We start from the raw sequence: 24,650 nt of genomic DNA on the forward strand, positions 1-24,650 counted from the left end.
AGATCAGGACCTCACTGCTCACTCACTCATTAACCAAGAAAATTGGGTTTAAATAATGACATCCAGCATGGAAAACTTCTTTTTTGCTTGGTTTTTGTACTAGTGAAACAATAAAGCACCTTTTCCATTGGTACCTATTTGGATTTAGTCGCCACAGCTCCACTTGGATGGACTGCGTTAAAAGTCCACTTCTTTACGGCACCTTCTTTAAACCACGTTACCCATGATGCACCTCAGCATTGTACTTCCATTTGGGAACGTGTTCAGTGCGGTTCTGCACAGGTGTGTTGGAGGAGTAACGTGTAATGTGCGTGCTTACCACCTGACCACACACGCACTCACACCCCCTTTACATTTAAATATATTGTAATTCAATCACATTCCCACAAATGCTGTTCATCTGGTTTATGCCATCTGCCATCTCCTTCATTAAATTTGTTTGAACTACATCACTGTGGAGTACCATTCCTTCTTACCGAGGATGACACAGTTCAATTCAATTCAATTTTATTCATATAGCGCCAAATCACAACAAAAGTCGCCTCAAGGTGCTTTATATTGTACAGTAGATACAGAGAAAAGCCCAACAATCACATGACCCCCTATGAGCAAGCACTTTGGCGACAGTGGGAAGGAAAAACTCCCTTTTAACAGGAAGAAACTGGCAGAACCAGGCTCAGGGAGGGGCGGGGCCATCTGCTGCGACTGGTTGGGGTGAGAGAAGGAAAACAGGATAAAGACATGTTGTGGAAGAGAGACAGAGGTTAATAACAGGTATGATTCAGTGCAGAGAGGTCTATTAACACATAGTGAGTGAGAAAGGTGACTGGAAAGGAAAAACCTGCCTACGTCTATTGCAGCATAACTAAGGGAGGATTCAGGGTCACCTGGTCCAGCCCTAACTATATGCTTTAGCAAAAAGGAAAGTTTTAAGCCTAATCTTCAAAGTAGACATAGTGTCTGTCTCCCGAATCCAAACTGAAAGCTGGTTCCACAGAAGAGGGGCCTGAAAACTGAAGGCTCTGCCTCCCAGTTGAAGCGTGATCGGCAATCAGTGCAAACATATATTACAGACTGGTTTTCCATTACTATCCAATACCATCTAATGTGTATGGTCATCTTCACAGCAACGTAGGCAAGCATCCCATGACATAATTATGACGTATGCGACACGAACACTACAACAAAGGTGGAGGTTGGTGATGATATACCTACCGTTGTTGTTGTAGCCATTTCCCTCGTTCTGGGATTTAAAAAATGGTGGTTTTGATTTTCACGAACAACAACAAGAATTAGAAAAATATATACTTCTGAATTCAATCACTACACCATCCAAATGCTACGTCCACTTTAAATTAAAAAGGTAAAAGACTTCAACTTTGTCAGTAATATTTTGTATTTGATTCCTTATTTAGGTAGTTTTTCACAGAATAAGAACAAATTACACAAAAACATGTTAATAATACTGAATTTGTGCTTGAAATATGTGTTTAAGTACAGATTTTGTGTGTATCAAAGACGCCCACTGTCTTTATGACCTGAATGGCAAAAACCTATCATGCTCTCACCCGTAGGTGTAGTTTTCAGGCAGAGTGTAGGGGATGTGGGTTTTTGGCATCAGCAGGAAAGTTCTCGCCACGTGAATGCTGCTGCAGATGGTCAGGAAAATGAAAGAGTAGTGGAGAGAGATTCCCTGTTCGTACAGAATCTGCAGGGGAAAAAAAGGTCACTTATATATATATATATATAGGTGGATGCTGACACAGGTGGCTATCTTCCCACCTCCACTAATTTAAGTCGCTATGCTAGGCCTCTGATATGTGTGTGGCTCTGACCAATGAAATGGCGTGCTGTGTCTTACAGCCAATCCAAGAGGCCTTTGCTTAAATTTTGATAAATGCAATTCTAGTAGGCGGCGCTATCTAGATACCATCTCTTCTGTTTAAGGAGGATGTGGTTCTGTTGGTTTGTTGGATGATCACCAGCTCTTACTGGGGCAGCTGAAGCAGGAGTGAGAATTAGCACCTGGAAGTTTGAGGCCATGGTCTATAGTTGGAGATGGGTGGATTGCACATTGCTGTACCAAGTATCTCAGGGTTTTGAACAGTCTGTCTTTAGGGTAGACAGACTGGTGAAAGGTCCGCAGTGACTGGATACCATGCTAGTCTTTTATGGTGAAGAGAGCTGGGTGTGAAGGAAAAACTTTCAATATGCTGACTGCTCTATGTTCCCATCCTCACCTTGGGCATAAGCTGAGAGTAATGACCGACAAAACAGGATGAGCTGCTTCAGTAGGGAGCCTGGGCTCTCCCTTAGAGATATGGAGAAGTGGGTCATTCAGGACTGGATGAAGGGATGTAAATTCTAATATTTTATTTATATAGTATTCAGCACAAATTCACAGTTATATTTGTTGGTGCACCAGTACAGCTATGGGATGCAGCTTGTTTCCACCTTTTTTTTTTGCCAAATAAGAATAAAACTGCACTTCAGTAAAGTAGTAGTGGCACTAGTGTGGGGACAGTGTTGTTTTATCCATCTAATGTGTGTGACAAATATGAGTGTAGCAATTATCAGTCCCACCTTAACGATGAGAAGCACAGCAGAGGAGGAGTCAAAGGCACCATTGTAGAAGGTGATGATGGTGGAGCGATGAGCAGGGAACAGGTTGCCCACCTTTCCGTCACACAGATACACGGATCATCAGGACAAAATATGTTTGAAAGTTTAGAAGTGGCTCAAGTGTATTTCTGTTTAGGAACAGAAACTTTCTACAGGTGTAGTTACCTGCATGTTAGTTATGAGCAGTAGGACTCCACCCACAGCAAGGAGAGACAGGGCGGGGTAAAGCAGATTTGAAAATTCTACAAGACACAGAAATACAAACATTAGGAATGTGATGTTGCACAATATTAAAGGCAGTTAGAGTTAAAACTCCAGAGTCACGGTGTAGAGAGCAGCAGAGCAGCAGAAGTGCTGACGAGCAGTTAAAATGCTGAATAATCATGTTTGAAAACAAACTTTTTGCTTTCCCCAGCAGCAGTAAAGGGTTACAGTCAGGGATGGATTCAGTGACCCTGAACCTTTAAACTTTCTATAGGTCAGGCTGATGGGGCGTTTTGTTGTTCGTGGTCGCTCTGTGCCCTCATTCTCTCTCTCTTCTCTTTTCCCCCTATTCCACAAACATCGAGGCTGAGCCTGTTTCTGCCGGAGGACTTTTCCCATTAAAAGGGAACACTTGCCTGTAAACAGGCGACAGCCTGATTTGTTAAGCTTTCTCTCTAATATTGTAGAGTATTCACATTGCGCCTTAAGATAACTGCTGTTGTGATATGATATAAATGAGACTGAAATCAAATGCCAATGGCTATACTGGAAAATAAAGAACACGCGTTAAATATGTTAATGACCAGAATTATGCACAGTTGTGCATAATTCTCACAGTGATTGTGATTATTTTACTGGGATTCATCATATACAAGGGGTGTTACAGTGACTACGTCATCAGGCATGTAGTGAAAACAACTTTTACCTGTTTTCTGTCATTCGTGTTTGGTATGGACCGAGCAGTAGCTGAGGAGATGAAACCTGCTTTGTGCTTAAGATGAGAAAGCCAACACAGCTGCTCTTTTTTAAAAAACAAAGGTGATTCTTTCACAGGTTTGTCCACAAGAATATGAAATGTGAGGCCAACACTGGCTAGCACATGCAAGTTATACTACTAACTGCTAATTAGCTAAAATGGTGTTGTCACAATAGCTAGGGTGTTCAATTTCTACACTTCAGCACACAGAATAAGCTTTCAGGTATTCAAATAAACCCAACACAATGTGACCAGAACACGAAATTCCCACAAGGAAGGGATTATGGAAAAGGTGGAAATTATGAGACAGAGGTGAAAGGTGAATCTAATAAAAACAAAAAAAAGACTCATAAATATGTGTTTTCTAATAATCGTAACCTGTGCACCTACCTGGGCTAGAGAGGGCCACCAGCAATGTACCGCCACTAAAAAGGGCTCTGGAGAGGGAAAAGTATCATAAGGACACATAAAAGTTTCTGTTTTTGCCATCAGACATCAGCTACGAGGAGCAGAGTTCCTATGAGGGAGCATTGAGACATTGGTTGGTGGCCTTAGGGTGATTTTGGCCTGCAGCGAAGTCGCCTTGAGCGTTAACAGACATAAGCTGGCAAGGTTTTCTGAATCCACTCAAACTGTCCATTCTCCCCTCAGATACCACATAAGCTCATGCATGTAGCCTCTCTCGACAGGACGATGAAACGTGGAAGAGAGTGAAAAACTTAACAGAAAAGTCTAGATGCAGCTTAATGCTGAAAAACAAGTACCAATCAGGGGGCAGCATAGTTAAAAACAGCAGCATAAATACACAAAACAACTGAGTTTTGTGTAAGTAGTTTTTGTATATATAGCAAAAGTTGACCTTGAAAAGGCTTGTTGGTCTGTACCAAATCTTGTATTTTGTAATCTGAATAAATTGCTCTTCAAATGAACACTGACTAAAGAAATAATCTGGCATGATTTCCATTAACATTAGAACAATATAATCTGGTACTGACAATTAACTACCTATTTTATTTAAAAATCAAGTAGTGACTCAACAACACTCATTAATTCCTAAATTGTGTAATAATTCTTGTTGCGCATGTTTTACAAAGTTACAGACTTTCTCTGCGTCTCTCCACATGTTTGAGTATAAATCATCTGACAGGAAGTAAAAGATGAATTTGACTGAATAACTGCATATTTTACCAAATTTTCTATAAATAATCTCATTGAAATTAATTACTGAGATTCTCTAACCCAAATCTCACAATATAATCTCATACTCTCCTGATCACTGCAATAAATAAGAAACTTAAGTGATAACATGTTACACCAAAGCTCTAAAGCAAATCTGCATTGCTAAGTGTTCCAGCAATGATTAACATAACAGGTTTGGAATAACAAATGTTTTCTCATGGGAGATGGATTATTTGAATATTGTGAGGTAGATGATTTCATAGTACGCGCCTTGGGGCAGCTATAGTATGTGATTGTGTGATTTCGTGGTATATAAACATAACTGAGTTTTTTTGGACATTTTTTTGTAACCTGTGCAGAGAAAAAGTTCATTTACTAAAAAAGAAAATAAATAAAGTGTTACCTATTGATCCGGACTCTGAACCAGATTAAACCATTAACATTACCAAGTATTAGTACTGATACTAGAAACTGTCAAATATATTTTGGGGTTGAATGAGGTGGGTTCTGTTTCAGTCTAATCTCTGCGCCTTGTTTTACCATGTACTAATCTTAACTAATCTCAGACTTTTTGTGTTTCTTTGCTGAAACTAATTGGCAGACAAGGTTTTTTTTTTATTCTGCTGGAGGTCTGACCTACAAAGGTATCATAGTTTACTTATAAAATATTGTTGATTAACAACATTTTGGGCAAACAGCAAGAAATAGTTAACAATTGTGTGTTTGGGTCTGCAGCCCAGACGTATTTCAGCACTGACTTACATTGCCAGCAGTCTGGTCAGCAGTGTGCCACAGTGATCAAATATGTAGCCATTTAATAGAGACAGGAAGTTGTTGAGGAAGGAGGCCACAGTAAAAACCAGCGAGAACTGCTCATCCTGACCACTACAGTCTGGAAGAAAAACAAACAGAAACACACACAAATATATCTGAAACCTGCTTCTGTGGTGTCCTGGATGAGTGTCCTGTCCAATCTAAACTCCAGAGTTGCTCACCTTTACTATCCGTTGTGCTGTTAGTGTCGACACACAGCCAACCAAAGTATTCCTCTTTCTTCAGCACAAACACCAGGGAGGCATGGCCAAACACCAGGCCGGCAAATAACAGACACTCCAGCAACCCCGTGATCAGGGTCAGCCAGTAGCGCAGGCTGTAACCAACTACAGTTCCCTGCATTTTTCACTTCGTCTTTCCAGCTCACACAAAGGTCAAACAGAACTTCTAGACAGATCTCTGTTCCTAAACCATGGAATAAAAAAATAACAGGTATACTTTTTCAGTTTTACATGCCTGAAATACAGCAAAAACTGTTCAAGAAGTGATCACGAACGCAAGAGGGAGCAACATCTGTGTGAGCATGGGCAGTATATGAACTGAAGGCTAAAGATGATAAAAAATAAAGTTAACATTTTCTCATAGAAATACTGAATGTTCATCAAAATTCATTGTGCAGTGTGAAATGTTGCAATGTACACAATCACGGCAGCACTGGCTCTCTCATTTGCTTTATTTTCCCTAAAAGCCTTCCACACATTCATCTTAGTTTCACTTCATATTTGTTACTTGGTGCTCCATGCCCCACCTGCCGCAGCAGGTTCAGAACCACCACATGAGAGGGAACCACAGTGTGGCATCTATACTAACTTGAACCCCGTAGGTTAAGATTTTACATACAAACAAATAGTAGCTGCACACAAAAAAGCCACAATCAATTTCATCTTAACTCATTAGAATAGAATAGAATAGAATAGAATAGAATAGAATAGAATAGAATGATCCTTTAATTGTCCCACAAGGGGAAATTTGGTTGTAACAGCAGCCAAAAAGACACATATACAAACAAACAGTACACAGGACACAGAACAGAAACATACACAATTTTTCTTACATATTTACTAATTAATAACCAGATTAGCAATAACTCCACTTTTCCTTAAAACAGTTCCATACTTTTGTTAAATAAAACTGACTACAATAACACTGTGATGAACACACTTTTACCTTAATGTTTCCCAGTGAGTTTATTTGCATGGTGTATATGGTCCATTTATATTCTCCTCAAGTTAAACTCATTCTGCAAAGCGCAGAGACTACAGACAGGGCAACAGTTATCACCAAGGGGTGGTGGCTGTAATCCAGATTAATCCCGATAATCTACGTAATGACATATGGCACTACACAGACAAGAACGCTCCAAATGTGACCATTAAAACACGATTATTCAAGAAATTTATCACAGTGTGAGGTTTAATAGCATAAATACTTGTATAAAACACAAATATACGTCCAGTTTTCTATGCAGAGGCAAATAATTAACTCATTTTAGTAGAAATCCAACAAAACATGTTTCTAAGCGCTGACCCTCATGAAAAAGAAAAGAAACAATGCTTACCCCATAACCTCTGGGTAATCCACACATGAGACTCTGTGGGGCCATGATGCATCTTGCACCCGATAAGCAGCGTTTAATGGGCAGAGAGCTTTACTCTCTGTTTATAGATGCAGCTTTAATCCCAGACAGACGGACACAGGGCGGGAAACCACGTTTATACACTGATTCCAGTATCAGTCTAATTATGAGTTATAAACGAATCTAACGGACATGCAGTCCAGCCTGTTGACAGGTTTTCTCCCTGCTTCATTTGGAGCTCGTTTTAAATAAAAATCAGCCTTAGGATCTTACTGCAGGTAAAACAAGAAAACCCATTTTCTTTCAGAATGCCCTTACTCAAATATAATCTGCTATTAATGCATATTTCACACTTTTTAACATGCCCTGTGGCTATGAAAAATAAAGGTCAGCACTCATCTTATGGTGTAATTTCCAAACATTTCCTGTGTAATTTTGGTGGGTACAGCCAAACAAAGGATATAACATATGATATTCCAAGTATTTTTTTAAATTAATGAGTAAGGCTGTTCGATATAGCGATATATATCGGGTGACGATATAAAAACGTCTATCGTTTCATTTTACGCTATTGTTTGTTTCGTGGTGTTGCAAAATAAGCTGTTTACGGCAATATTTTTTCACCGTTTTGATGGTCACTGTAGTGGCTATATTAATTTCTTAAAGTTCTCTCTTTCTCTTATATTTAATATAACCACACTGGGCTACACCGCCAGTGTGGTATATATTATACTGTTGATGTGGTGAAATTTTCCTGAAGATCTACTACAAGAAGCTCATCACTGATATGCCACCCTGTGAGTTTTTCTGAATTTTAACTTAAAATGAATATAAGGGTTTTAATAAAAGTTAAATATGAAATACCTCTCACACTTGCGTCCACTCATATTTTCACTTCCTGCTATTGAATGTAACTCACTGCCTTTATCAAGGCTTTCTCTGACCAAACTAAAATTGATTAATGATAATATTACATGTAAACCTTACATTTACTTTGATAATTTTAATCTAGCTCATCATCTTTGTCATCAAGGTTTTATGTGTAAGGCAAGCTTCACAAGAAGCATTTTACAGCAGTGTAATAATCACCTTCACAATTTACCGTCAGTATAACATATCTTAACTTGTTGTTGAAGGGTCAGGCTAAAAACACTGTTAGCTACGTACTTACATAACATAATGAATATAATAACATAATCAGTATAACCAGGGTTCTATTGACTGTTTATTGACTTCTTCATGAATTATGGGAATGCATTAGCTGCTTTCACAGATGAATCTGTATTATTAAAGTTTCCATGATATTTTCAGGCACCAGAAATGTAATGGGCTCATTAAGCCCCCAGCATCAGAAAACTTGTGATTTTCCTTTCATATGGAGGCAGTGTATCATTTTTGATTATCCCATTCTGGCTTAAATAATAAGGATAAGAGTGACGGATTACTTTTACTAGTTTATTTCCAAAATCAATTAAAAAAAAAAAAAGACTGGAGATGCAACAGAAGAAGAAAAGTTTAATACTACACAAAACCCACAGAATTATATTCAAGATATGAATGTATTATAAGAATTCTAAAACAAAACTGTACAATCAATTTACACTACTAACTACTCACTGCAATGCAGTGTGTTTCACTGCAATCCTCAGTGCAGAGTTCATTCAAACTAAACTGGTGTCTTTTATACCTGTTTCTTGATGTTTTACTTACATCTGTAAGTGTGGGGGAGGGGACCTCACTAAAGGTGCCTAGCCTCCCAACAAAATGGCCCTTCATCTTATTAAAAGAAAACTAAACAAAGACAGAAAGATGGGGCAGGTCAATTAAAATACCATTATTTTGTGGTCAATACATTAAAATATAGAGTCAAGCAGCAGATACTGTGCAGCCAAACACAGAGTCACCAAAGAAAATAACAATGAAGAATTTGAAGAATATCAAAGAGGAGTACCTCAGTATCTTCCAAACTCCAGGGACTTGTGCCGAACCTCTGATGAAGATGATGGTATGACAGGAGTTCAGACAGCAGTTCTGATAATGAGGATGTGTAATACACCTCTTCCTCCAAAAATCTTTTGTGGCATCTAGATGGTATCAGAAGAGGTGTGGATATTATTTGTTAAACAGTTGCTAGCTTTGCCCTTGATTATTTTGATAGTAGCTTTGATTTGCATTTTCTGTTAATCCAGTAGTCTGGATGATAGAAGTTTGGATGATGTCCATCAGCATGAATGTTCTTATCTGCCACGACATCTGCTCCAAACCCAAGTGCTGGCTTCCTCCACCGTACCTGAGTCGTTTGTTGTCCTTCTTTGTTAAATCTGTGAGATGTTGAAGCTACAAATAAACTAGTGCAGCGGTCTCCAACCTTTTTTGCGCCACGGACCGGTTTATGCCCGACAATATTTTCACGGACCGGCCTTTAATGTGTCGCGGATAAATACAACAAAATAAAACTAGTACCGGTATCGAAAAAAAAGAAGATTTATTCATAACACACCTGAAAAGACCCAGGAAAACCGAGTTAACGATCAAAACGATAACAAAATAACGTTGAAAACCGATAAAAACCATGAAAACCATACATTTCACACTAGTGCACTTTTTGTTCCATTCCTCTATCTTTGAGTCAAGTGTTGGTGCTGTTTGCGCTTAGTTCTGAAGCTGTCAATAAGAAACGAACATGGTGACTCATTATGGGTCAGTTAACTATTAGTGGTGTTTCAAGGCTTTTGTGTGTATTTGGAGTGTGGGGGGTGGGGGCAATGATTCATAATGTTGTTACATTGTTACAAAACCTGTACAGCTGAAACTGTAGAGAATATTTTTTCCATCAGTTGGACTCTAGTCACAGATACTTTTTGTTTCCCAGTGTCAGGTGGCCTTAACACTTTGTATATGACTGTGTAGCATTTGAAATGTATAGCCAGCAGCTTGTGATTTTGATATTTTTTTAATGCAATTTGCAAGAAAATACACATCTTTTGATTGTATTGAAGATTTAAGATTGGTTGAGCCTCATCGGATTTTCTGTTTTTTAATTTTGCTGCAGCTTTCTTGTAATGGTTGCTTTACTACATAGCACTACACCTCTGATTATAACCAAGGTTTGCAGAAGAGCATGCATGAATGCAAAAAACATTAAACCTTAACGTCACACCAGCTGAAAACTGCACCAGAAATGGACAACAGAAGACTGAAAAATTGTTGCCGTTTTCCCACAGTCTTCACATACTATACAGGTTTAAGGCACCTCTTTTTTTTTTTTTTTTTTTTTTTTTTTTTTTTTTTGGCCTGTCCCGTTTGGCTCTTTTGCCATCAGAATTGTTGTCTAAAGGCAAAGAAAGATGCCCAACGGATTTACTTTACCAAACTGACCATCCCAGCCTTGCCGTAATGGTCCATTTGATTCACCTTTTATTGTTTATTTTATTTTCACTTACTGAATACGGGACAGACTTGACTGGGGGAAAGAAGGGGAGAAAGAAAGAGGGAAAGAGAAACAGCTGAGAAGAGGGCAGAGAAAAAAAATGCATATATCAATCACCTGGATCACCTGCTGAGAAAGAAAAAAGAAAGCAAGCAGAAGAGAACAAGAGTAATAGAATAAACAACATCACAATGATATATGGGAATATGACAGTAAATACTAAATGTTAAACATTATTGTGCAGCACATAAGATCAACAGAACACAGTGTGCTTTGAGGTAGGAGCCAAAAAGGGTGTAGTTTGTGGGTGTGATCACCCGTGTGTACACCTGTGAGCATGGACGCGCTTGTTTTTTGTTTTTTTAAAAGGTTCCTTCATGTAATAATCTGCTAGAGGGTGTGGGGGGCCACAGCCCCGTCCTCCAGGGCGTGAAGCAGGTGTGGAGGAGATCAAAACTCCAGACATCCAGAGGCCCCCAGAACACAAGAGACCAAGGAAGACCAACAGAGGGGCAGCCGCGCCACTGTCCCGGAAAGAGCTGAGGAGAGTCCCAGATGAGGGCTCACTCAGCAGCCGCGGAGCAGAAGCCAGGGGGAGTTGCAGTGACGCGCCCGTGAGCTCCGCCGGCAGCCAGCTGCGCCTGAGTGACCGAGCCCCAGGCCGAGAGGCCGGGGGCACCCCACCTCCGAAGTGGCCCGAGCGAGCCCCAGGCTCCAGGCCCCGATAAGCGGCCGCCAAGGAGTGAGCCGGTGTGTACCTGGACGCCCACCCCCGGACACAAAGAACCACCAACGCACCGATGTCTGAGGGAGTCCGCCACTGGCAGGGGAAGTGGTGGTAGGGGGAGATAGGCCTCCAAACCTTGGAGGGCCTGAGATGTCCCCAGAGAGGTGGCGCCTGACACCCAACCTGACATATAGACACAGACATACAGGCACACACAGATACAAACATCCATTCCCACCCTCATGCTCTCATATGCACTTACTCCACACTCAACCAACGTGGAGACAGACATAAAGAGACGTTGTACACACGATCACACTCCCCAAGCGTACTCTACAAACCGGGTCTAGGTGCCCCCGCCCCTGGAGGGGGGAACTGCACCCAGACCCAGGTGGTGTTACCCTTTTCCCTGCGGTGGGGGGAGGCAGACCGCCCCGACTCCGCAGCAGCAGGAAGGCTCCACACTCCAGACCGCAGTCGGACGGCCAACTCCTCCTCCTAGTCCTAGCCCCCCTGCTCCAGCAGGTCGCAGAGAACGGGGGTGAGAGAAGACTCCAAACCTCCCTCCACCCGCTCATTGTAGTGTTGATGCATATGTGTTCTAAGGTGCATTTAAAACCCAGGAGGGCTTGGAGCTACCTGCCAGAGAGCAGCAGGTAAGCGCATGGTCCCTCCTGCTAGCCCTCAATGTCTACGTGTATTTAAAATTGAGAGGTGGGCAACGATGCCAGGGGTGGGGTGTACACCCTGATGGTACTTTGGACTCCGTGTATCGTGCCCACCCCCAAGATCCTATATGTATGTGTAATGAGAGTGTGAGTAATGTGAATGTCTAAGTTGTGGGATAAAATTGAGGCAGAGGCAGCCAGAAGGGGACAGAGGGGGGGGGGGGGGGGGGGGGGGTAGCCTCCTCTGCACCCTGGTGACATACCCCTACTCCAAGGCCCTGCATGTGTGGGTGGTTGTGGTGGAGCGGGAAGAGGGAGGCAGCTGGAGATGGGGAGGGAAGGAAGGGATAAATACAACAAAATAAAACTAGTACCGGTATCGAAAAAAAAGAAGATTTATTCATAACACACCTGAAAAGACCCAGGAAAACCAAGTTAACGATCAAAACGATAACAAAATAACGTTGAAAACCGATAAAAACCATGAAAACCATACATTTCACACCTGAGCCTCAGCTCTCGTGGCCCAGTACCAAACGACTCACGGATCGGTACCGGTCCGAGGCCCGGGGGTTGGGGACCGCTGAACTAGTGCACTTTTTGTTCCATTCCTCTATCTTTGAGTCAAGTGTTGGTGCTGTTTGCGCTTAGTTCTGAAGCTGTCAATAAGAAACGAACATGGTGACTCATTATGGGTCAGTTAACTATTAGTGGTGTTTCAAGGCTTTTGTGTGTATTTGGAGTGTGGGGGGTGGGGGCAATGATTCATAATGTTGTTACATTGTTACAAAACCTGTACAGCTGAAACTGTAGAGAATATTTTTTCCATCAGTTGGACTCTAGTCACAGATACTTTTTGTTTCCCAGTGTCAGGTGGCCTTAACACTTTGTATATGACTGTGTAGCATTTGAAATGTATAGCCAGCAGCTTGTGATTTTGATATTTTTTTAATGCAATTTGCAAGAAAATACACATCTTTTGATTGTATTGAAGATTTAAGATTGGTTGAGCCTCATCGGATTTTCTGTTTTTTAATTTTGCTGCAGCTTTCTTGTAATGGTTGCTTTACTACATAGCACTACACCTCTGATTATAACCAAGGTTTGCAGAAGAGCATGCATGAATGCAAAAAACATTAAACCTTAACGTCACACCAGCTGAAAACTGCACCAGAAATGGACAACAGAAGACTGAAAAATTGTTGCCGTTTTCCCACAGTCTTCACATACTATACAGGTTTAAGGCACCTCTGCATTGTTTTCATTGGTTCTCATGGAAGATAAGTGTCTCAAAGGGTAAATTTGGCTTTGAAAACAGATTACATACTAGCATAAGGCAAAAAAACAACAAAAAAACAGGGAGCTTAAGCTGGCCTGATTACCACATTGACCAACAACAATCTGTTGGGAAGTTGTAACTCCAAATGGTGCTTAAAAATAAAAGAAATATTTACCAGAAAGCAAGTGTGACAGGTGAGAAATGGGAACTGGGGAGGCACCGCCACTGGGTGGAGCTTGTGCAAGAGCCAGCAATAGCAATAGAAAGAAGAAGAAGAAGAAGAAGGGGAAAAAAATCTCTCATCTACTGATCGGAAGGTTGGTGGTTCGATCCTTGGCTCCTCCAGTCTGCATGTCAAGTATCCTTGGGCAAGATACTAACCCCAAGTTGCTCTCTGATGCATCCATTGGAGTGCAAATGTACTTAGAAAGCACTATGTATAGAGAAAGTGCTTGTGAGAATGGGTGTGATTGGGTGAATGTGGCATGCTGTATAGAGTGCTTTGAGTACACTGGGAGAGTAGAAAAGCGCTATATAAGAACCAGTCCATTTTTACCATTTAATAACCCCTGTCCATGAACTACCCCGGCCTTAAAGCTCTCCAACTACTTGGTGCTCTGTGCTGCAGTTTGGCACAGTATTTAGAAGCTTTTAGTAAACTTTAAAAAAAAAAACCTAATAATAATAATAACAATAATAATAATAATGAAATACAATGACCCAGCCTAGAAGTAATGAATGCATGAGCTAGAGACCTGGTTAAGCTCACTTGGCTGAGCAAGTGACTCACAAAGTCACTTACTGTAAGTGTGCAGGGTTTACACCTCGTGAGTCACTTGCAAAGGCCCTGGTTTAAAATTGCCCTAGGCCAGGGGTCGGCAACCTTTCTGATGACGAGTGCCATTTAGAATTTCCTCAGAGGCCAGTGTGCCATATGATTGCATTAGCAATAAATTTAAAAACGGTCTGTATTAATAGTTACACACTATATAGAACCACTTTATAGAATTATATTTGTTCGCAGATGTTGGCAGCTATCAGCGAATAGTTATCAGCTATTTCGAAACAAAAAAAAGACACTTTTTATCAATAACAAGAACTCCATAACAGCAAATGAACTGTACGACAGAAAATACAAACGCTATTTATGGTCTCCTCACAACAATGATAAGTAAAATAAACTGGGCCAATATGGCATGTTTGTTAATACAGGGATACACATGTTAATGTGATCTCTGGTCTCCCACTCAGAGACACAGGTCTCCGAGTGTCCAGCATTCAGAGGCTACCCGAGGACTCATGTGAGAGAAAATCTGCTCACACAGACATGTAGAGCCAAATACTGTCAATAAGGCCTCTGCAATGTTCTGAAGACAGTTAAACTTGTCAGTAGTGATGTCCAGCAGGTGAAAATGCAGCTCCATGAATATGCACACGCTGTGAATTCCAGCTGCTTCAATGTTGCATTAACTGGCATTAACTCAGCCAGTTAATGCGAGACAAATCTAGCTGCTCATTAAAGATTTCTGGTTTGATCAGAAAATAAAACATTGGTCCATACTCCTGAAACTCCCAAAAAAAATGCATTGTGTCTCGAGTCTACAGATGTATCCGTGTATTTCCGTGGTGCTGATGCTGTGCTGAGCAGACAGCTCCTGAAGCTTTTGAAGTGTCGGAATGTGGAAATCTAACAACATCCCTCTTACCAGTAGGCTAAGTTATTTTTAGCCAATTACAAGTTGAATATGGTAGTTGGGGTTGTTAGTTAAGATACCGTCATTAAGAAGCAGCACAACTAATGTGTTTATGCGAGCTAATTTGGAGGGGCACTGCTGGCGCGGCCATTTATTTTTTAATGCACCTTCTCAGATTAATTCACTGCGTGTCGTGCCCAGGGCTGCACTGGGACAAAAAATCGGCCTGGCCATTTTGACTAGAGACCGGCCCACCAGGTATTAAAGCCATAAAGCCTTTGAATGAAAACAAACGCTGCTGTGACAGTGATGTACAGTCTTGTTGGTATATGTATGATTTCTATACATTTTACGTCAGATAAAAACTTTGGTTGTAAGCTTCAGATAATTATTTAATAACAGACAGACATTTTAAATGATAATAAGAAAGTATTTCTTTGTGCCCCCCTTTCCCTGTTAATGCCTACCTGGCCCCCTGGCAAAACTTTGCTAGATCCGCCCCTGCACAGTTACCAGGTGTCAGCTACATAGAAAAGGATCCTGGTGTTATTTGTCTATCAGAAACAGTTCACAACTTCCCTTCAACTCATTCATGTCACCTAAAAGATAAACCTGTTTCTCCATCACCTGTTCAGCTCTGATGATTCAGTAAGGACATCTCCTGGTTTCATCTTCATGTTTCCTTCTCACCAGATAACCAAACCAATATCATGACCAGCAGCTTTTACAGCTGTGGCTCCAGCAAACATCAGCTGATACTAGAAATTAATTGGTGCTGTTGTTTAGAGCGACATCCTGCGGTTTCCTCTTTCTGGTGCAAAGTGGGCGATAAACAAACAAGAGAGACGGGACTTGAGCCAGAAAAGCCGATCAGCTGATCAATTGATCAGTTTTATGATTGAAGTAGCAACAGGAGAGAGAGGGGAGAGAATGTGAGAAGAAGAGGCAGCTGTGCAGCGTAATGACAGAATAAATCCATCTTTGTGTCTTTTTCCTTTCTAGCTGAAGTACGGGACAAACTGTGTTCCTTTTCAGCTCAATATGAAATACGGAATATTTTCTCTGACGATTCCTTCTTTTTACAGGACGGTTGGCAACTCTACTAACTAACCTTATGAATAAAATAAAGTTCGCTATACAGTGCTGGTGAAAACTGTCATGCTAGCTATAGGCAGTACGACTTATTGTAACTGACTGTAAAAAGTCAGCACAACGAAAATAAACTCCACCTAAACTTTGTTTATATCTGACCCAGATAGACTGCAGGTCATAACTTCTTACCCGAAGTTCAGTTCACCTGACACTCGGACCGATGCTGCCTCGGGCGTATGGATGTTGGCGCTCACAGTGCCCTAATGTTTCATCAAGGCTGGTTGAAATAGGGAAAATGCTAAAATACATAGGCTTTAATCATACATCGTATAGCATCAATGTCCAGATTAAGAAAAATTCAGTCGTACATATTTGTTCAATAAGCATGTTGAAGGACAGGTCCTGGTCAAAAATGACTCCAGGATTGCTGGAGGCCAAAGTAATCTAGAGTAAATATCTGGTTAGACACCATGTTTCTAAGATTTTTAGAATGAAGTACAATAAGTTTAGTTTTCTTTGAAGTTAGGAGAAGAAAAATATTCCTGTTAGGAGGTGGTGGGTAGGTGTACTGTTGTTGTTTGGGTTTTGTTTTCCTTTTGGTTATAGGTAGGCGAGGCGGGGCTTGATGGCATTCCAACACACCTGCGACGCATCGGACGTCATCAGTGAGCGCTTTTAGGGAGCAGAGTCACGGACGTCTGGTGTCGGAGTATTATCGCTGTCACAAGTGCCTGTTCCATCGCCTGCCCGCCTACCTAGGATTTTGTGTTGGCTATTCTGGATCCGCGACGGAGTGCTACGTACCATCAGGCGGCGATCACCGCAGTGGCTGTGGTTTGGGTGGTCAAGTAGCTCCGGTGCGTCTGCTACCTACCTGTATGCTTCGGCTCCATCTCATCGCCTCGGTGTTTTCCTGCTGGCACATTTTTATTTATCACTGTATATAGCCCCTTTCCCTTGTAAATATTCCCCCTTACTTGTGTATATATAAAACTTGCATCACCAACTATTCTGCGTCCGTGTGTGTTTCTGCCACGTAATCCATCTGTGTAATCCAGCTAACCTAACAATTCCAGGTCTTTATGTCATTAAGACATGTCTGTACTTATGCTGACTAATGCTCTACATCATTTGACTTCATTAATAAATAAAACTTGGTATCATCTGCACATCAGTGAAAATGTATGCAGTGTTTTCTAATAATATTGTCTCACACAAGCATGAAAATAGCTCTGGTCTCAACATGGAACTCTGTGGAATGAATTCTATCGTTGATTTAAACTAGCAGAGCACATTTCTTTGAATTCATTTTAATAATATTGGTTAGACTGTAAGATAATTATGCATAACCTTCACTAGTGAGGTTTCAGTGTTATGATGAATCCTAAACCCTGACTAAAACTCTTCAAATAAAATTATCATGTCAATTGAGGGTGTGTGGCAGGCAGGACGAGGACCTGAATGCAGGGTTCAAACAAAAGGTTGAACTCAAAACGGCAGCTTTATTTGCTGGAGAAAACTAAGACATTGAATACAAAAACTAGTGATGGCCCGCTTGAAGCTGACGCTCCGGTGCGTGTGTCAAAAAAATCAACACACTGCTTCAGAAGCACTGTGTCGAAGCTTGATTCGTTTAGCCACAGTCACGTGATCAGTGACGCCCGAAGCTTCATTTAGAACCTAACTGCTTCAGTATCTGATTCAATGGTTTAAAAGGAAGCGAATCATTCGCGGGATTTGTGGACTGTTTTGATGGCGACAGATAGCAAACCACTGATATTTTTACTGAGAGATTTGGAGCCAGCGAGGAATAGAGGAGTTTCTGTTGCGTGGGAGTATTTTGAGTTGATTTTGGTCAATCGGGTGGGTTTTCCAGCTTTGTGTTCTTGTTGTTTGCTTTTGTTTTGTGCGTGTTTATTTTTTCTGACAACAGGAAAAACTTAAAATGTCAAAAATCTGCTTTTCATAATATAAATATCATTAAATAACTTTAGAAAGACTTCTATTTGACTCTTTATATTTAATGTTATAAAATATATATTTTATGTTTTAAATAATCTTAAGCTGTTAGTCTGCAAAATGTGCAGCAATTTAATTTATTTATTCTCTTTAGCTGATAGTTTGTGGGGCCCAGTTAGACTGTATAACTGCATCTCTACCAGTTTCTGTGCACTCCAGCCTCTTCTGTGCCATGTGAAGGGATTTTCCTTAAGGCAGGAGAAATTATCTCCACAAAAAGGAACAGGTTCGGCCATCGCACAGTGGAACTAATTTTCTTCTTAAATACAAATGGAAAGGGTTACCTTAAATGCATCACGTTAATTTGCAAGTTCATAAGCATTTTCCCTTTCTAGTTCACAATCAATTCTACCCCCAGGTCAAAAATATGTATAGGAAAATTTCCCTAATGTAAAATTATTTATAAAAATACCCGTCTAGCGATTAACTGCATAAGTACATGGAGGCGGGACCTCACAGCAGAAGCCTACTCCATAATGTCCATCCATCCATCCATCCATCTTCATCCGCTTATCCGAGGTCGGGTCGCGGGGGTAGCAGCCTAAGCAAAGAGGTCCAGACCTCCCTCTCCCCAGCCACCTCCTCCAGCTTGTCCGGGGGAATACCAAGGCGTTCCCAGGCCAGCCGAGAGATATAATCTCTCCAGCGTGTCCTGGGTCTGCCCCGGGGCCTCCTCCCGGTGGGACATGCCTGGAACACCTCGCCCAGGAGGCGCCCAGGGGGCATCCTTGCCAGATGCCCGAACCACCTCAGCTGGCTCCTTTCGATGTGGAGCAGCAGCTGCTCTACTCTAAGCCCCTCCCGGATGGCCGAACTTCTCACCCTATCTCTAAGGGAGAGGCCAGCCACCCTTCGGAGGAAGCTCATTTCCGCCGCTTGTATCCGCGATCTCGTTCTTTCGGTCACTACCCACAGCTCGTGGCCATAGGTGAGGGTAGGGACGTAGATCGACCGGTAAATTGAGAGCTTCGCTTTTACACTCAGCTCCCTCTTCACCACGACTGACCGGTGCAGCGTCCGCATTACTGCAGCCGCAGCCCCAATCCGTCTGTCGATCTCCAGCTCCCTTCTCCCATCACTCGCGAACAAGACCCCGAGATACTTGAACTCCTCCACTTGGGGCAGGAACTCATCCCCGACCCGGAGTGGGCACTCCACCCTTTTCCGGCTGAGAACCATGGCCTCAGATTTGGAGGTGCTGATCCTCATTCCCGCTGCATTACACTCGGCTGCGAACCGCTCCAGTGCGAGCTGGAGGCCCTCACCCGATGAAGCCAACAGAACCACATCATCCGCAAAAATCAGAGATGAGATTCTGAGGCCACCAAAGCGAAAGCCCTCCGCCACTTGGCTGCGCCTAGAAATCCTGTCCATAAAAATTATGAACAGAACCGGAGACAAAGGGCAGCCTTGGCGGAGCCCATCACCCACCGGGAACGAGTCCGACTTATTGCCGGCAATGCGAACCAAGCTCTTGCAACGGTTGTATAGGGATTGAATGGCCCGTAGCAATGGGCCAGACACCCCATACTCGCGCAACACCTCCCACAGGACGCCCCGAGGGACACGGTCGAATGCCTTCTCCAGGTCCACAAAACACATGTAGACTGGTTGGGCAAACTCCCATGCACCCTCAAGTATCCTCGAGAGGACAAAGAGCTGGTCCAGTGTTCCGCGACCAGGACGAAAACCGCATTGTTCCTCCTGTATCCGAGGTTCGACTAGCGGACGAACCCTCCTCTCCAGCACCCTGGCATAGACTTTCCCGGGGAGGCTGAGGAGTGTGATCCCCCTGTAGTTGGAACACACCCTCCGGTCCCCCTTCTTGAAGATGGGGACCACCACCCCGGTCTGCCAGTCCACAGGTACTGCCCCTGATCTCCACGCAACATTGCAGAGACGTGTCAACCAAGACAGCCCTACAACGTCCAGAGCCTTCAGGAACTCGGGGCGGACCTCATCGACACCAGGGGCTCTGCCACCAAGGAGTTGTTTAACTGCCTCAGTGACCTCGCCCCCGGAAATCGGTGGGTCACACCCCTCATCCCCAGACTCTGCTTCCTCCCCGGAAGACGTGTCAGTGGGATTAAGGAGGTCCTCGAAGTATTCCTTCCACCGCCCGACAATTGTCCATTGCCCATAATGTGTTGTACATTATTATATGTATATTATATGTAACGTGGTATTTTTCATTATTGTATTTACCAACATCAAGAAGTCACAAGCAAAGAAAGACCACACCATGGTGCATGTTTAAACAAGGAAAGTTTACTGGTCAAAATTATTTATTAAAGAAATAAACAACATTTTTGTCACCCCAACAAATACACGTTTAAAGCAACACAACAGCAGCCCAATATCAGACAGAATTCCACTCTGTAGAGTGGGCAATCATTGCAGTTGGTTTTATTTTGTGGATTCAAGCTGCTCTTCATATTTTTGCCCACCAGATGTCACCAGAGAGGACTGTGTTGAAAAGCTTCGAGTAATGAACCATTTTTCAATACAAGCTTCAATGCTTCAGAAAGCTTCATTTGGCCATCACTAACAAAAACTAACCAGGAAGTTGAAACAAGAAACTAGGAACTATCATGAGCATGGTGGAGACAGGGAGCAACGACGGCATACAACACAACAAGGGGCAGTGGAAAACACAGGGCTTAAATACACATGGGAGTAACGAGGGAATGGGAACGGGAGGGAAACACAACTGGGACTAATCTGACATAATGAGACAAGGGGGAAGCAAAAGTCAAAACACTGAACACAGCACACGAGACTATCAAAATAAAACAAAACACAAGACAGGCATGGAGATCCATGCGATCTACTCCTTCAAGAATTTTAAAAAATACAATAATTTGGTCTGCAGTTAGCTGAAACAACTAACTGACCTTCAAAGTAAAAGAAAGGTAGTGGTGTGTAGCCTGTAACAGGGATCAACTGATCAAATTCACCAGTCTTGTAGGAATTGGCCATGCTGATGATTTAGAGGAAGACGCTATTTAAGTTAGTTTGGAAAGCTTGACAGAAGAGAAAAAAATATAAATAAATATCAACAGTCATTAAAGTTGCTGTATTTAATGAAAGGCCCGCTGGAATCCTGTGAATATTTTTATGTAATAATTATACATTTTTATTTGTTCAGAAATGCATGAAGTCATTAAAATTTTCACTTGAACATACTATATTGTCAATAAAAAGTTAAATGATAGGTATAGAATGACACCCATCCCTACAGTAGATGTGGACTAAATGGTTTTAGATGCCATGAAAAAAGTGTAAAAGTGTGTTTTTTCAAATCAGCACCACAGGGCAGGGATAGCTCAGTAGGTAAAGTGGTCGCCCCATGATCGGAAGGTCGGCGGTTCGAATCCACTTAACGGCTACCCTGAGGTACCCCTGAGCAAGGTACCGTCCCTACACACTGCTCCCCGGGCGCCTGCTTAGTGGGCTGCCCACTGCTTCACAGAGTGAATGGGTCAAATGCAGAGAAAAACAAGTAATTTCCCCATGGGGATCAATAAAGTATCCATTATTATTATTATCAAACATGCTTTTTCACCATTTTCACAATTATTCTGTTTGTTGTTAATTAAAAAAGTAAATAATAATCTAACAGTTATAGCAGTATTGTGCAAAAGTCTTGAACTACCCCAATTTTTTTTTATATAGAAACAAGACACTTCACCCGTTGCCTACTGGTGGTGGTCAGAGGGTCCGGTGGCGCCAGTGTCCGGCAGCCTCGCCTCTGTCAGTGCGCCCCAGGGTGACTGTGGCTACAATGTAGCTTGCCATCACCAGTGTGTGAATGTGTGTGTGAATGGGTGGATGACAGGTTGTGTAAAGTGCTTTGGGGTCCTTAGGGACTAGAAAAGCGCTATACAAATACAGGCCATTTTACCATTATAAACACACATACATAGTTACAATGCTATTATGATACATTGTGAGACACCATTGTGATCTGACATTCCATCCTATACTATGACATTGTCTTTGGTGCTTAGCTGAACTGTCAATGGTACACGATTGAGGAATTTATATAAAAATATTTGCGTATAACTTATAAATGTTGGCACTCACAGTGGCCTAGGCATTGTTTAGTTAAAGTTTCATCTAGATTGGGTCACTTGTCTTGGAGGAAATAGAGAGATAAGATAAGATAAGATAAGATAAGATAAGATAAAACTTTATTAATCCCTCGGGTGGGTTCCTCTGGGAAATTCGGTTTCCAAAAAGCACAGCACCGACAGAAGTTACACAAAGTTACAAATAGGGAACATACAAACATATAAGGCTAAATATGTTTTGAGACTACAGACAGAATTTTTGGGTTGAGAATTGCTTTAAAAGCTTTTTTTAATAGTAAAAGACGACATGGTTTAGTCAAACAGTTTTGTAAGGATTATAACTAAACACTAGATGGAGACAAACACAAACTGAACTTCATGCCAGACACTGGTTTTATTAAAGTAAATGAAATTTAATACCGCGAAACTTCACATTTATTTGTTAACTAAAACACGGTTTGATTAGTGTCTAATATTTTCTTAATATGGAAAAATAAAAATCAACCCATTATGAACGATGTATATATATGTATATATATATGGGTGTGTGTGTGTGTGTGTGTATTTACAGTGGTCCTTTACTTTGAATCCTGTATTTATTGACTGTTTATTATTGTTGTCCATTTAACATTTAAGAGATTAACATAGTTAATTAATCATAGCATTTACATTAACAGTGTAGTATTTTTTAAATGATATTGAAATGGACTGTCTTTTCTTTTTCTAGAACGGTGCAGGATCTTTAAGGTTCTTTTGTTTTCTTGTCTAATCTGGCCTTCTTGTTCTTCAGTGTAACCATCTAGGTGCTCTACACCTTGTTATAAGCCCTCTGTATTTTCATTTGCTTGGAGACATAATAATAATAATAATGGTTCTCTCACGCCAACCGGTCGCAGCATATGGCCCCGCCCCTCCCTCAGCCTGGTTCTGCTGGAGGTTTCTTCCTGTTAAAAGGGAGTTCTTCCTTCCCACTGTCACCAAAGTGCTTGCTCATAGGGGGTCATATGACTGTTGGGTTTTTCTCTGTATGTATTGTTGTAGGGTCTACCTTACAATGTAAAGCGCCTTGGGGTGATTTGGCGCTGTATAAATAAAATTGAATTGAACCACTTTAATTGTCTTCTCTGGTGCATAAGTGTTTCTGACCTGGGTGCATTATTCTTTTTTAAGAATTCCAGTGAAGAGATGTCAAATGTGAATTGAAAACATGGAATCACACCCAGTTAAATTTGAGCCCCCCAAAGTGAGGCACTGTGTATAAAATTTAATGTAATTCCTCAACTGTAAATGCATTTTTTTCTTTTGTTAAACTCCTTCAATTAAAACTGAAAGCCTGCAATTAAATTACAGCTTGACTGTTTGATTTAAAATCTCCTGTGGTACATGGACGTACCTGCACACCAGTTTGACTTCACTTACCCTTTGAGCTATTTAGAGGTGAGAAATGCTGCCATTGCCATGAGTGGTCTGATGGGGGAGGCAAAGAGACACGAATGTGACCTTGGAGGGAGTGGTTGAAGATAGAAAACATGGTTCCTGCTATAAGAAGGAAGAGCAGAAAAAAGGGGGGAAGAAAGAGCGAGAGGAGGGGGTGCTGACAACAAGCCTACAACACTGTCTTTCATCAAACTGTCATGCTGTTGTGTTGGCTGTTTCCCAGCTCCTGCTTTTACTGCCAGTGCATGTACCAAGCAACACCAAACAAGCATAATCAATCCCAACCAACTCGCCCCATACCCTCCTCCTTCCCCCCCTTTTTATCTGGTGGTGATTATTGACTGGATCTGAAGGATTTTCTTTTCCCCAAGACTTCCACTGAATCAATTTCCTCTCCTGGAAGACGTTTTTGGCTCTATCAGGGTCCAGAAACCCCAAACCCTCCCTCCTGTTGCTGGGAAACCACTCCAGTGATTTGTGTGTTGTCAGAGTGCATTACAGACGGTGATGTGAGAGCGAGAGAAAGAGAGAGAGAGAGACGCAGAGATGAGAGAGGAACCTTAGCTGGAGAGCGTGGAAGAAAGAGATGGAGAAGAAAATATACTATACGCACATCTACTCCAGCTCCATTTTTCTTTCACGCACTGTCTCCCTATAAACACACACTGCACTGTGGGGCTCGATTAACATGCTTTGATTCCCCCTCCTCCCTTTCTGTCTTTTCTCTTCCTCAGTTTCAGCTTTTGGGATTAAAGGAATGAGGAATGTGTTTGGCAGCAAAACTGTTGGGGGAGAATATTTGATGTTTAATTGATAGAGGCTGGAGCAAAAGACTTGTTATTTGGAATTACCCTAAATCATGAGATTGTGTGTGTGTGCACGTCTCTGTGTCCGTGTGTGAGAGAGATTTGCTGCCAGGAGTTGTCTGTGAGTGCTCTTAAGTGTGAATGCGCTCACACGAGAGTCAGAAACACCCTTCGCTGCCAAATACCTCTCACGCTGAAAAAAGTGTCACATTAATTAAAATCAACAGGGCCATCGTGAGCTCCGCTTCTGTGC

General features: G+C 41.8%; 1 protein-coding gene across 3 annotated transcripts in view; it reads right to left on the bottom strand.

The window, feature by feature from the left end:
• LOC101477781 (equilibrative nucleobase transporter 1) overlaps nucleotides 1-9,760 on the bottom strand; it is a 12,038-nt gene extending 2,278 nt beyond the window's left edge. For 2 of the 3 annotated variants that reach the window (XM_004538798.5, XM_004538797.5), the window contains exons 1-8: nucleotides 9,463-9,760; nucleotides 9,124-9,256; nucleotides 5,758-6,001; nucleotides 5,525-5,654; nucleotides 3,974-4,020; nucleotides 2,788-2,864; nucleotides 2,584-2,676; nucleotides 1,569-1,708 (exon numbers count right to left, since the gene is read on the bottom strand). In XM_004538798.5, the coding sequence (XP_004538855.1) occupies nucleotides 1,569-1,708; nucleotides 2,584-2,676; nucleotides 2,788-2,864; nucleotides 3,974-4,020; nucleotides 5,525-5,654; nucleotides 5,758-5,938 (668 nt within the window). In that variant the 5' untranslated portion in view covers nucleotides 5,939-6,001; nucleotides 9,124-9,256; nucleotides 9,463-9,760. Of the gene's footprint in view, nucleotides 1-1,568; nucleotides 1,709-2,583; nucleotides 2,677-2,787; nucleotides 2,865-3,973; nucleotides 4,021-5,524; nucleotides 5,655-5,757; nucleotides 6,002-6,763; nucleotides 8,798-9,123; nucleotides 9,257-9,462 lie in introns of those variants that run through there. The other variant, XM_076885240.1, reaches the window with a different exon arrangement.
• Between the last annotated feature and the right edge of the window lie 14,890 nt (nucleotides 9,761-24,650).

This window comes from Maylandia zebra, linkage group LG6 (genome assembly GCF_041146795.1).
Source record: "Maylandia zebra isolate NMK-2024a linkage group LG6, Mzebra_GT3a, whole genome shotgun sequence".
Lineage (NCBI taxonomy): Eukaryota > Metazoa > Chordata > Actinopteri > Cichliformes > Cichlidae > Maylandia > Maylandia zebra.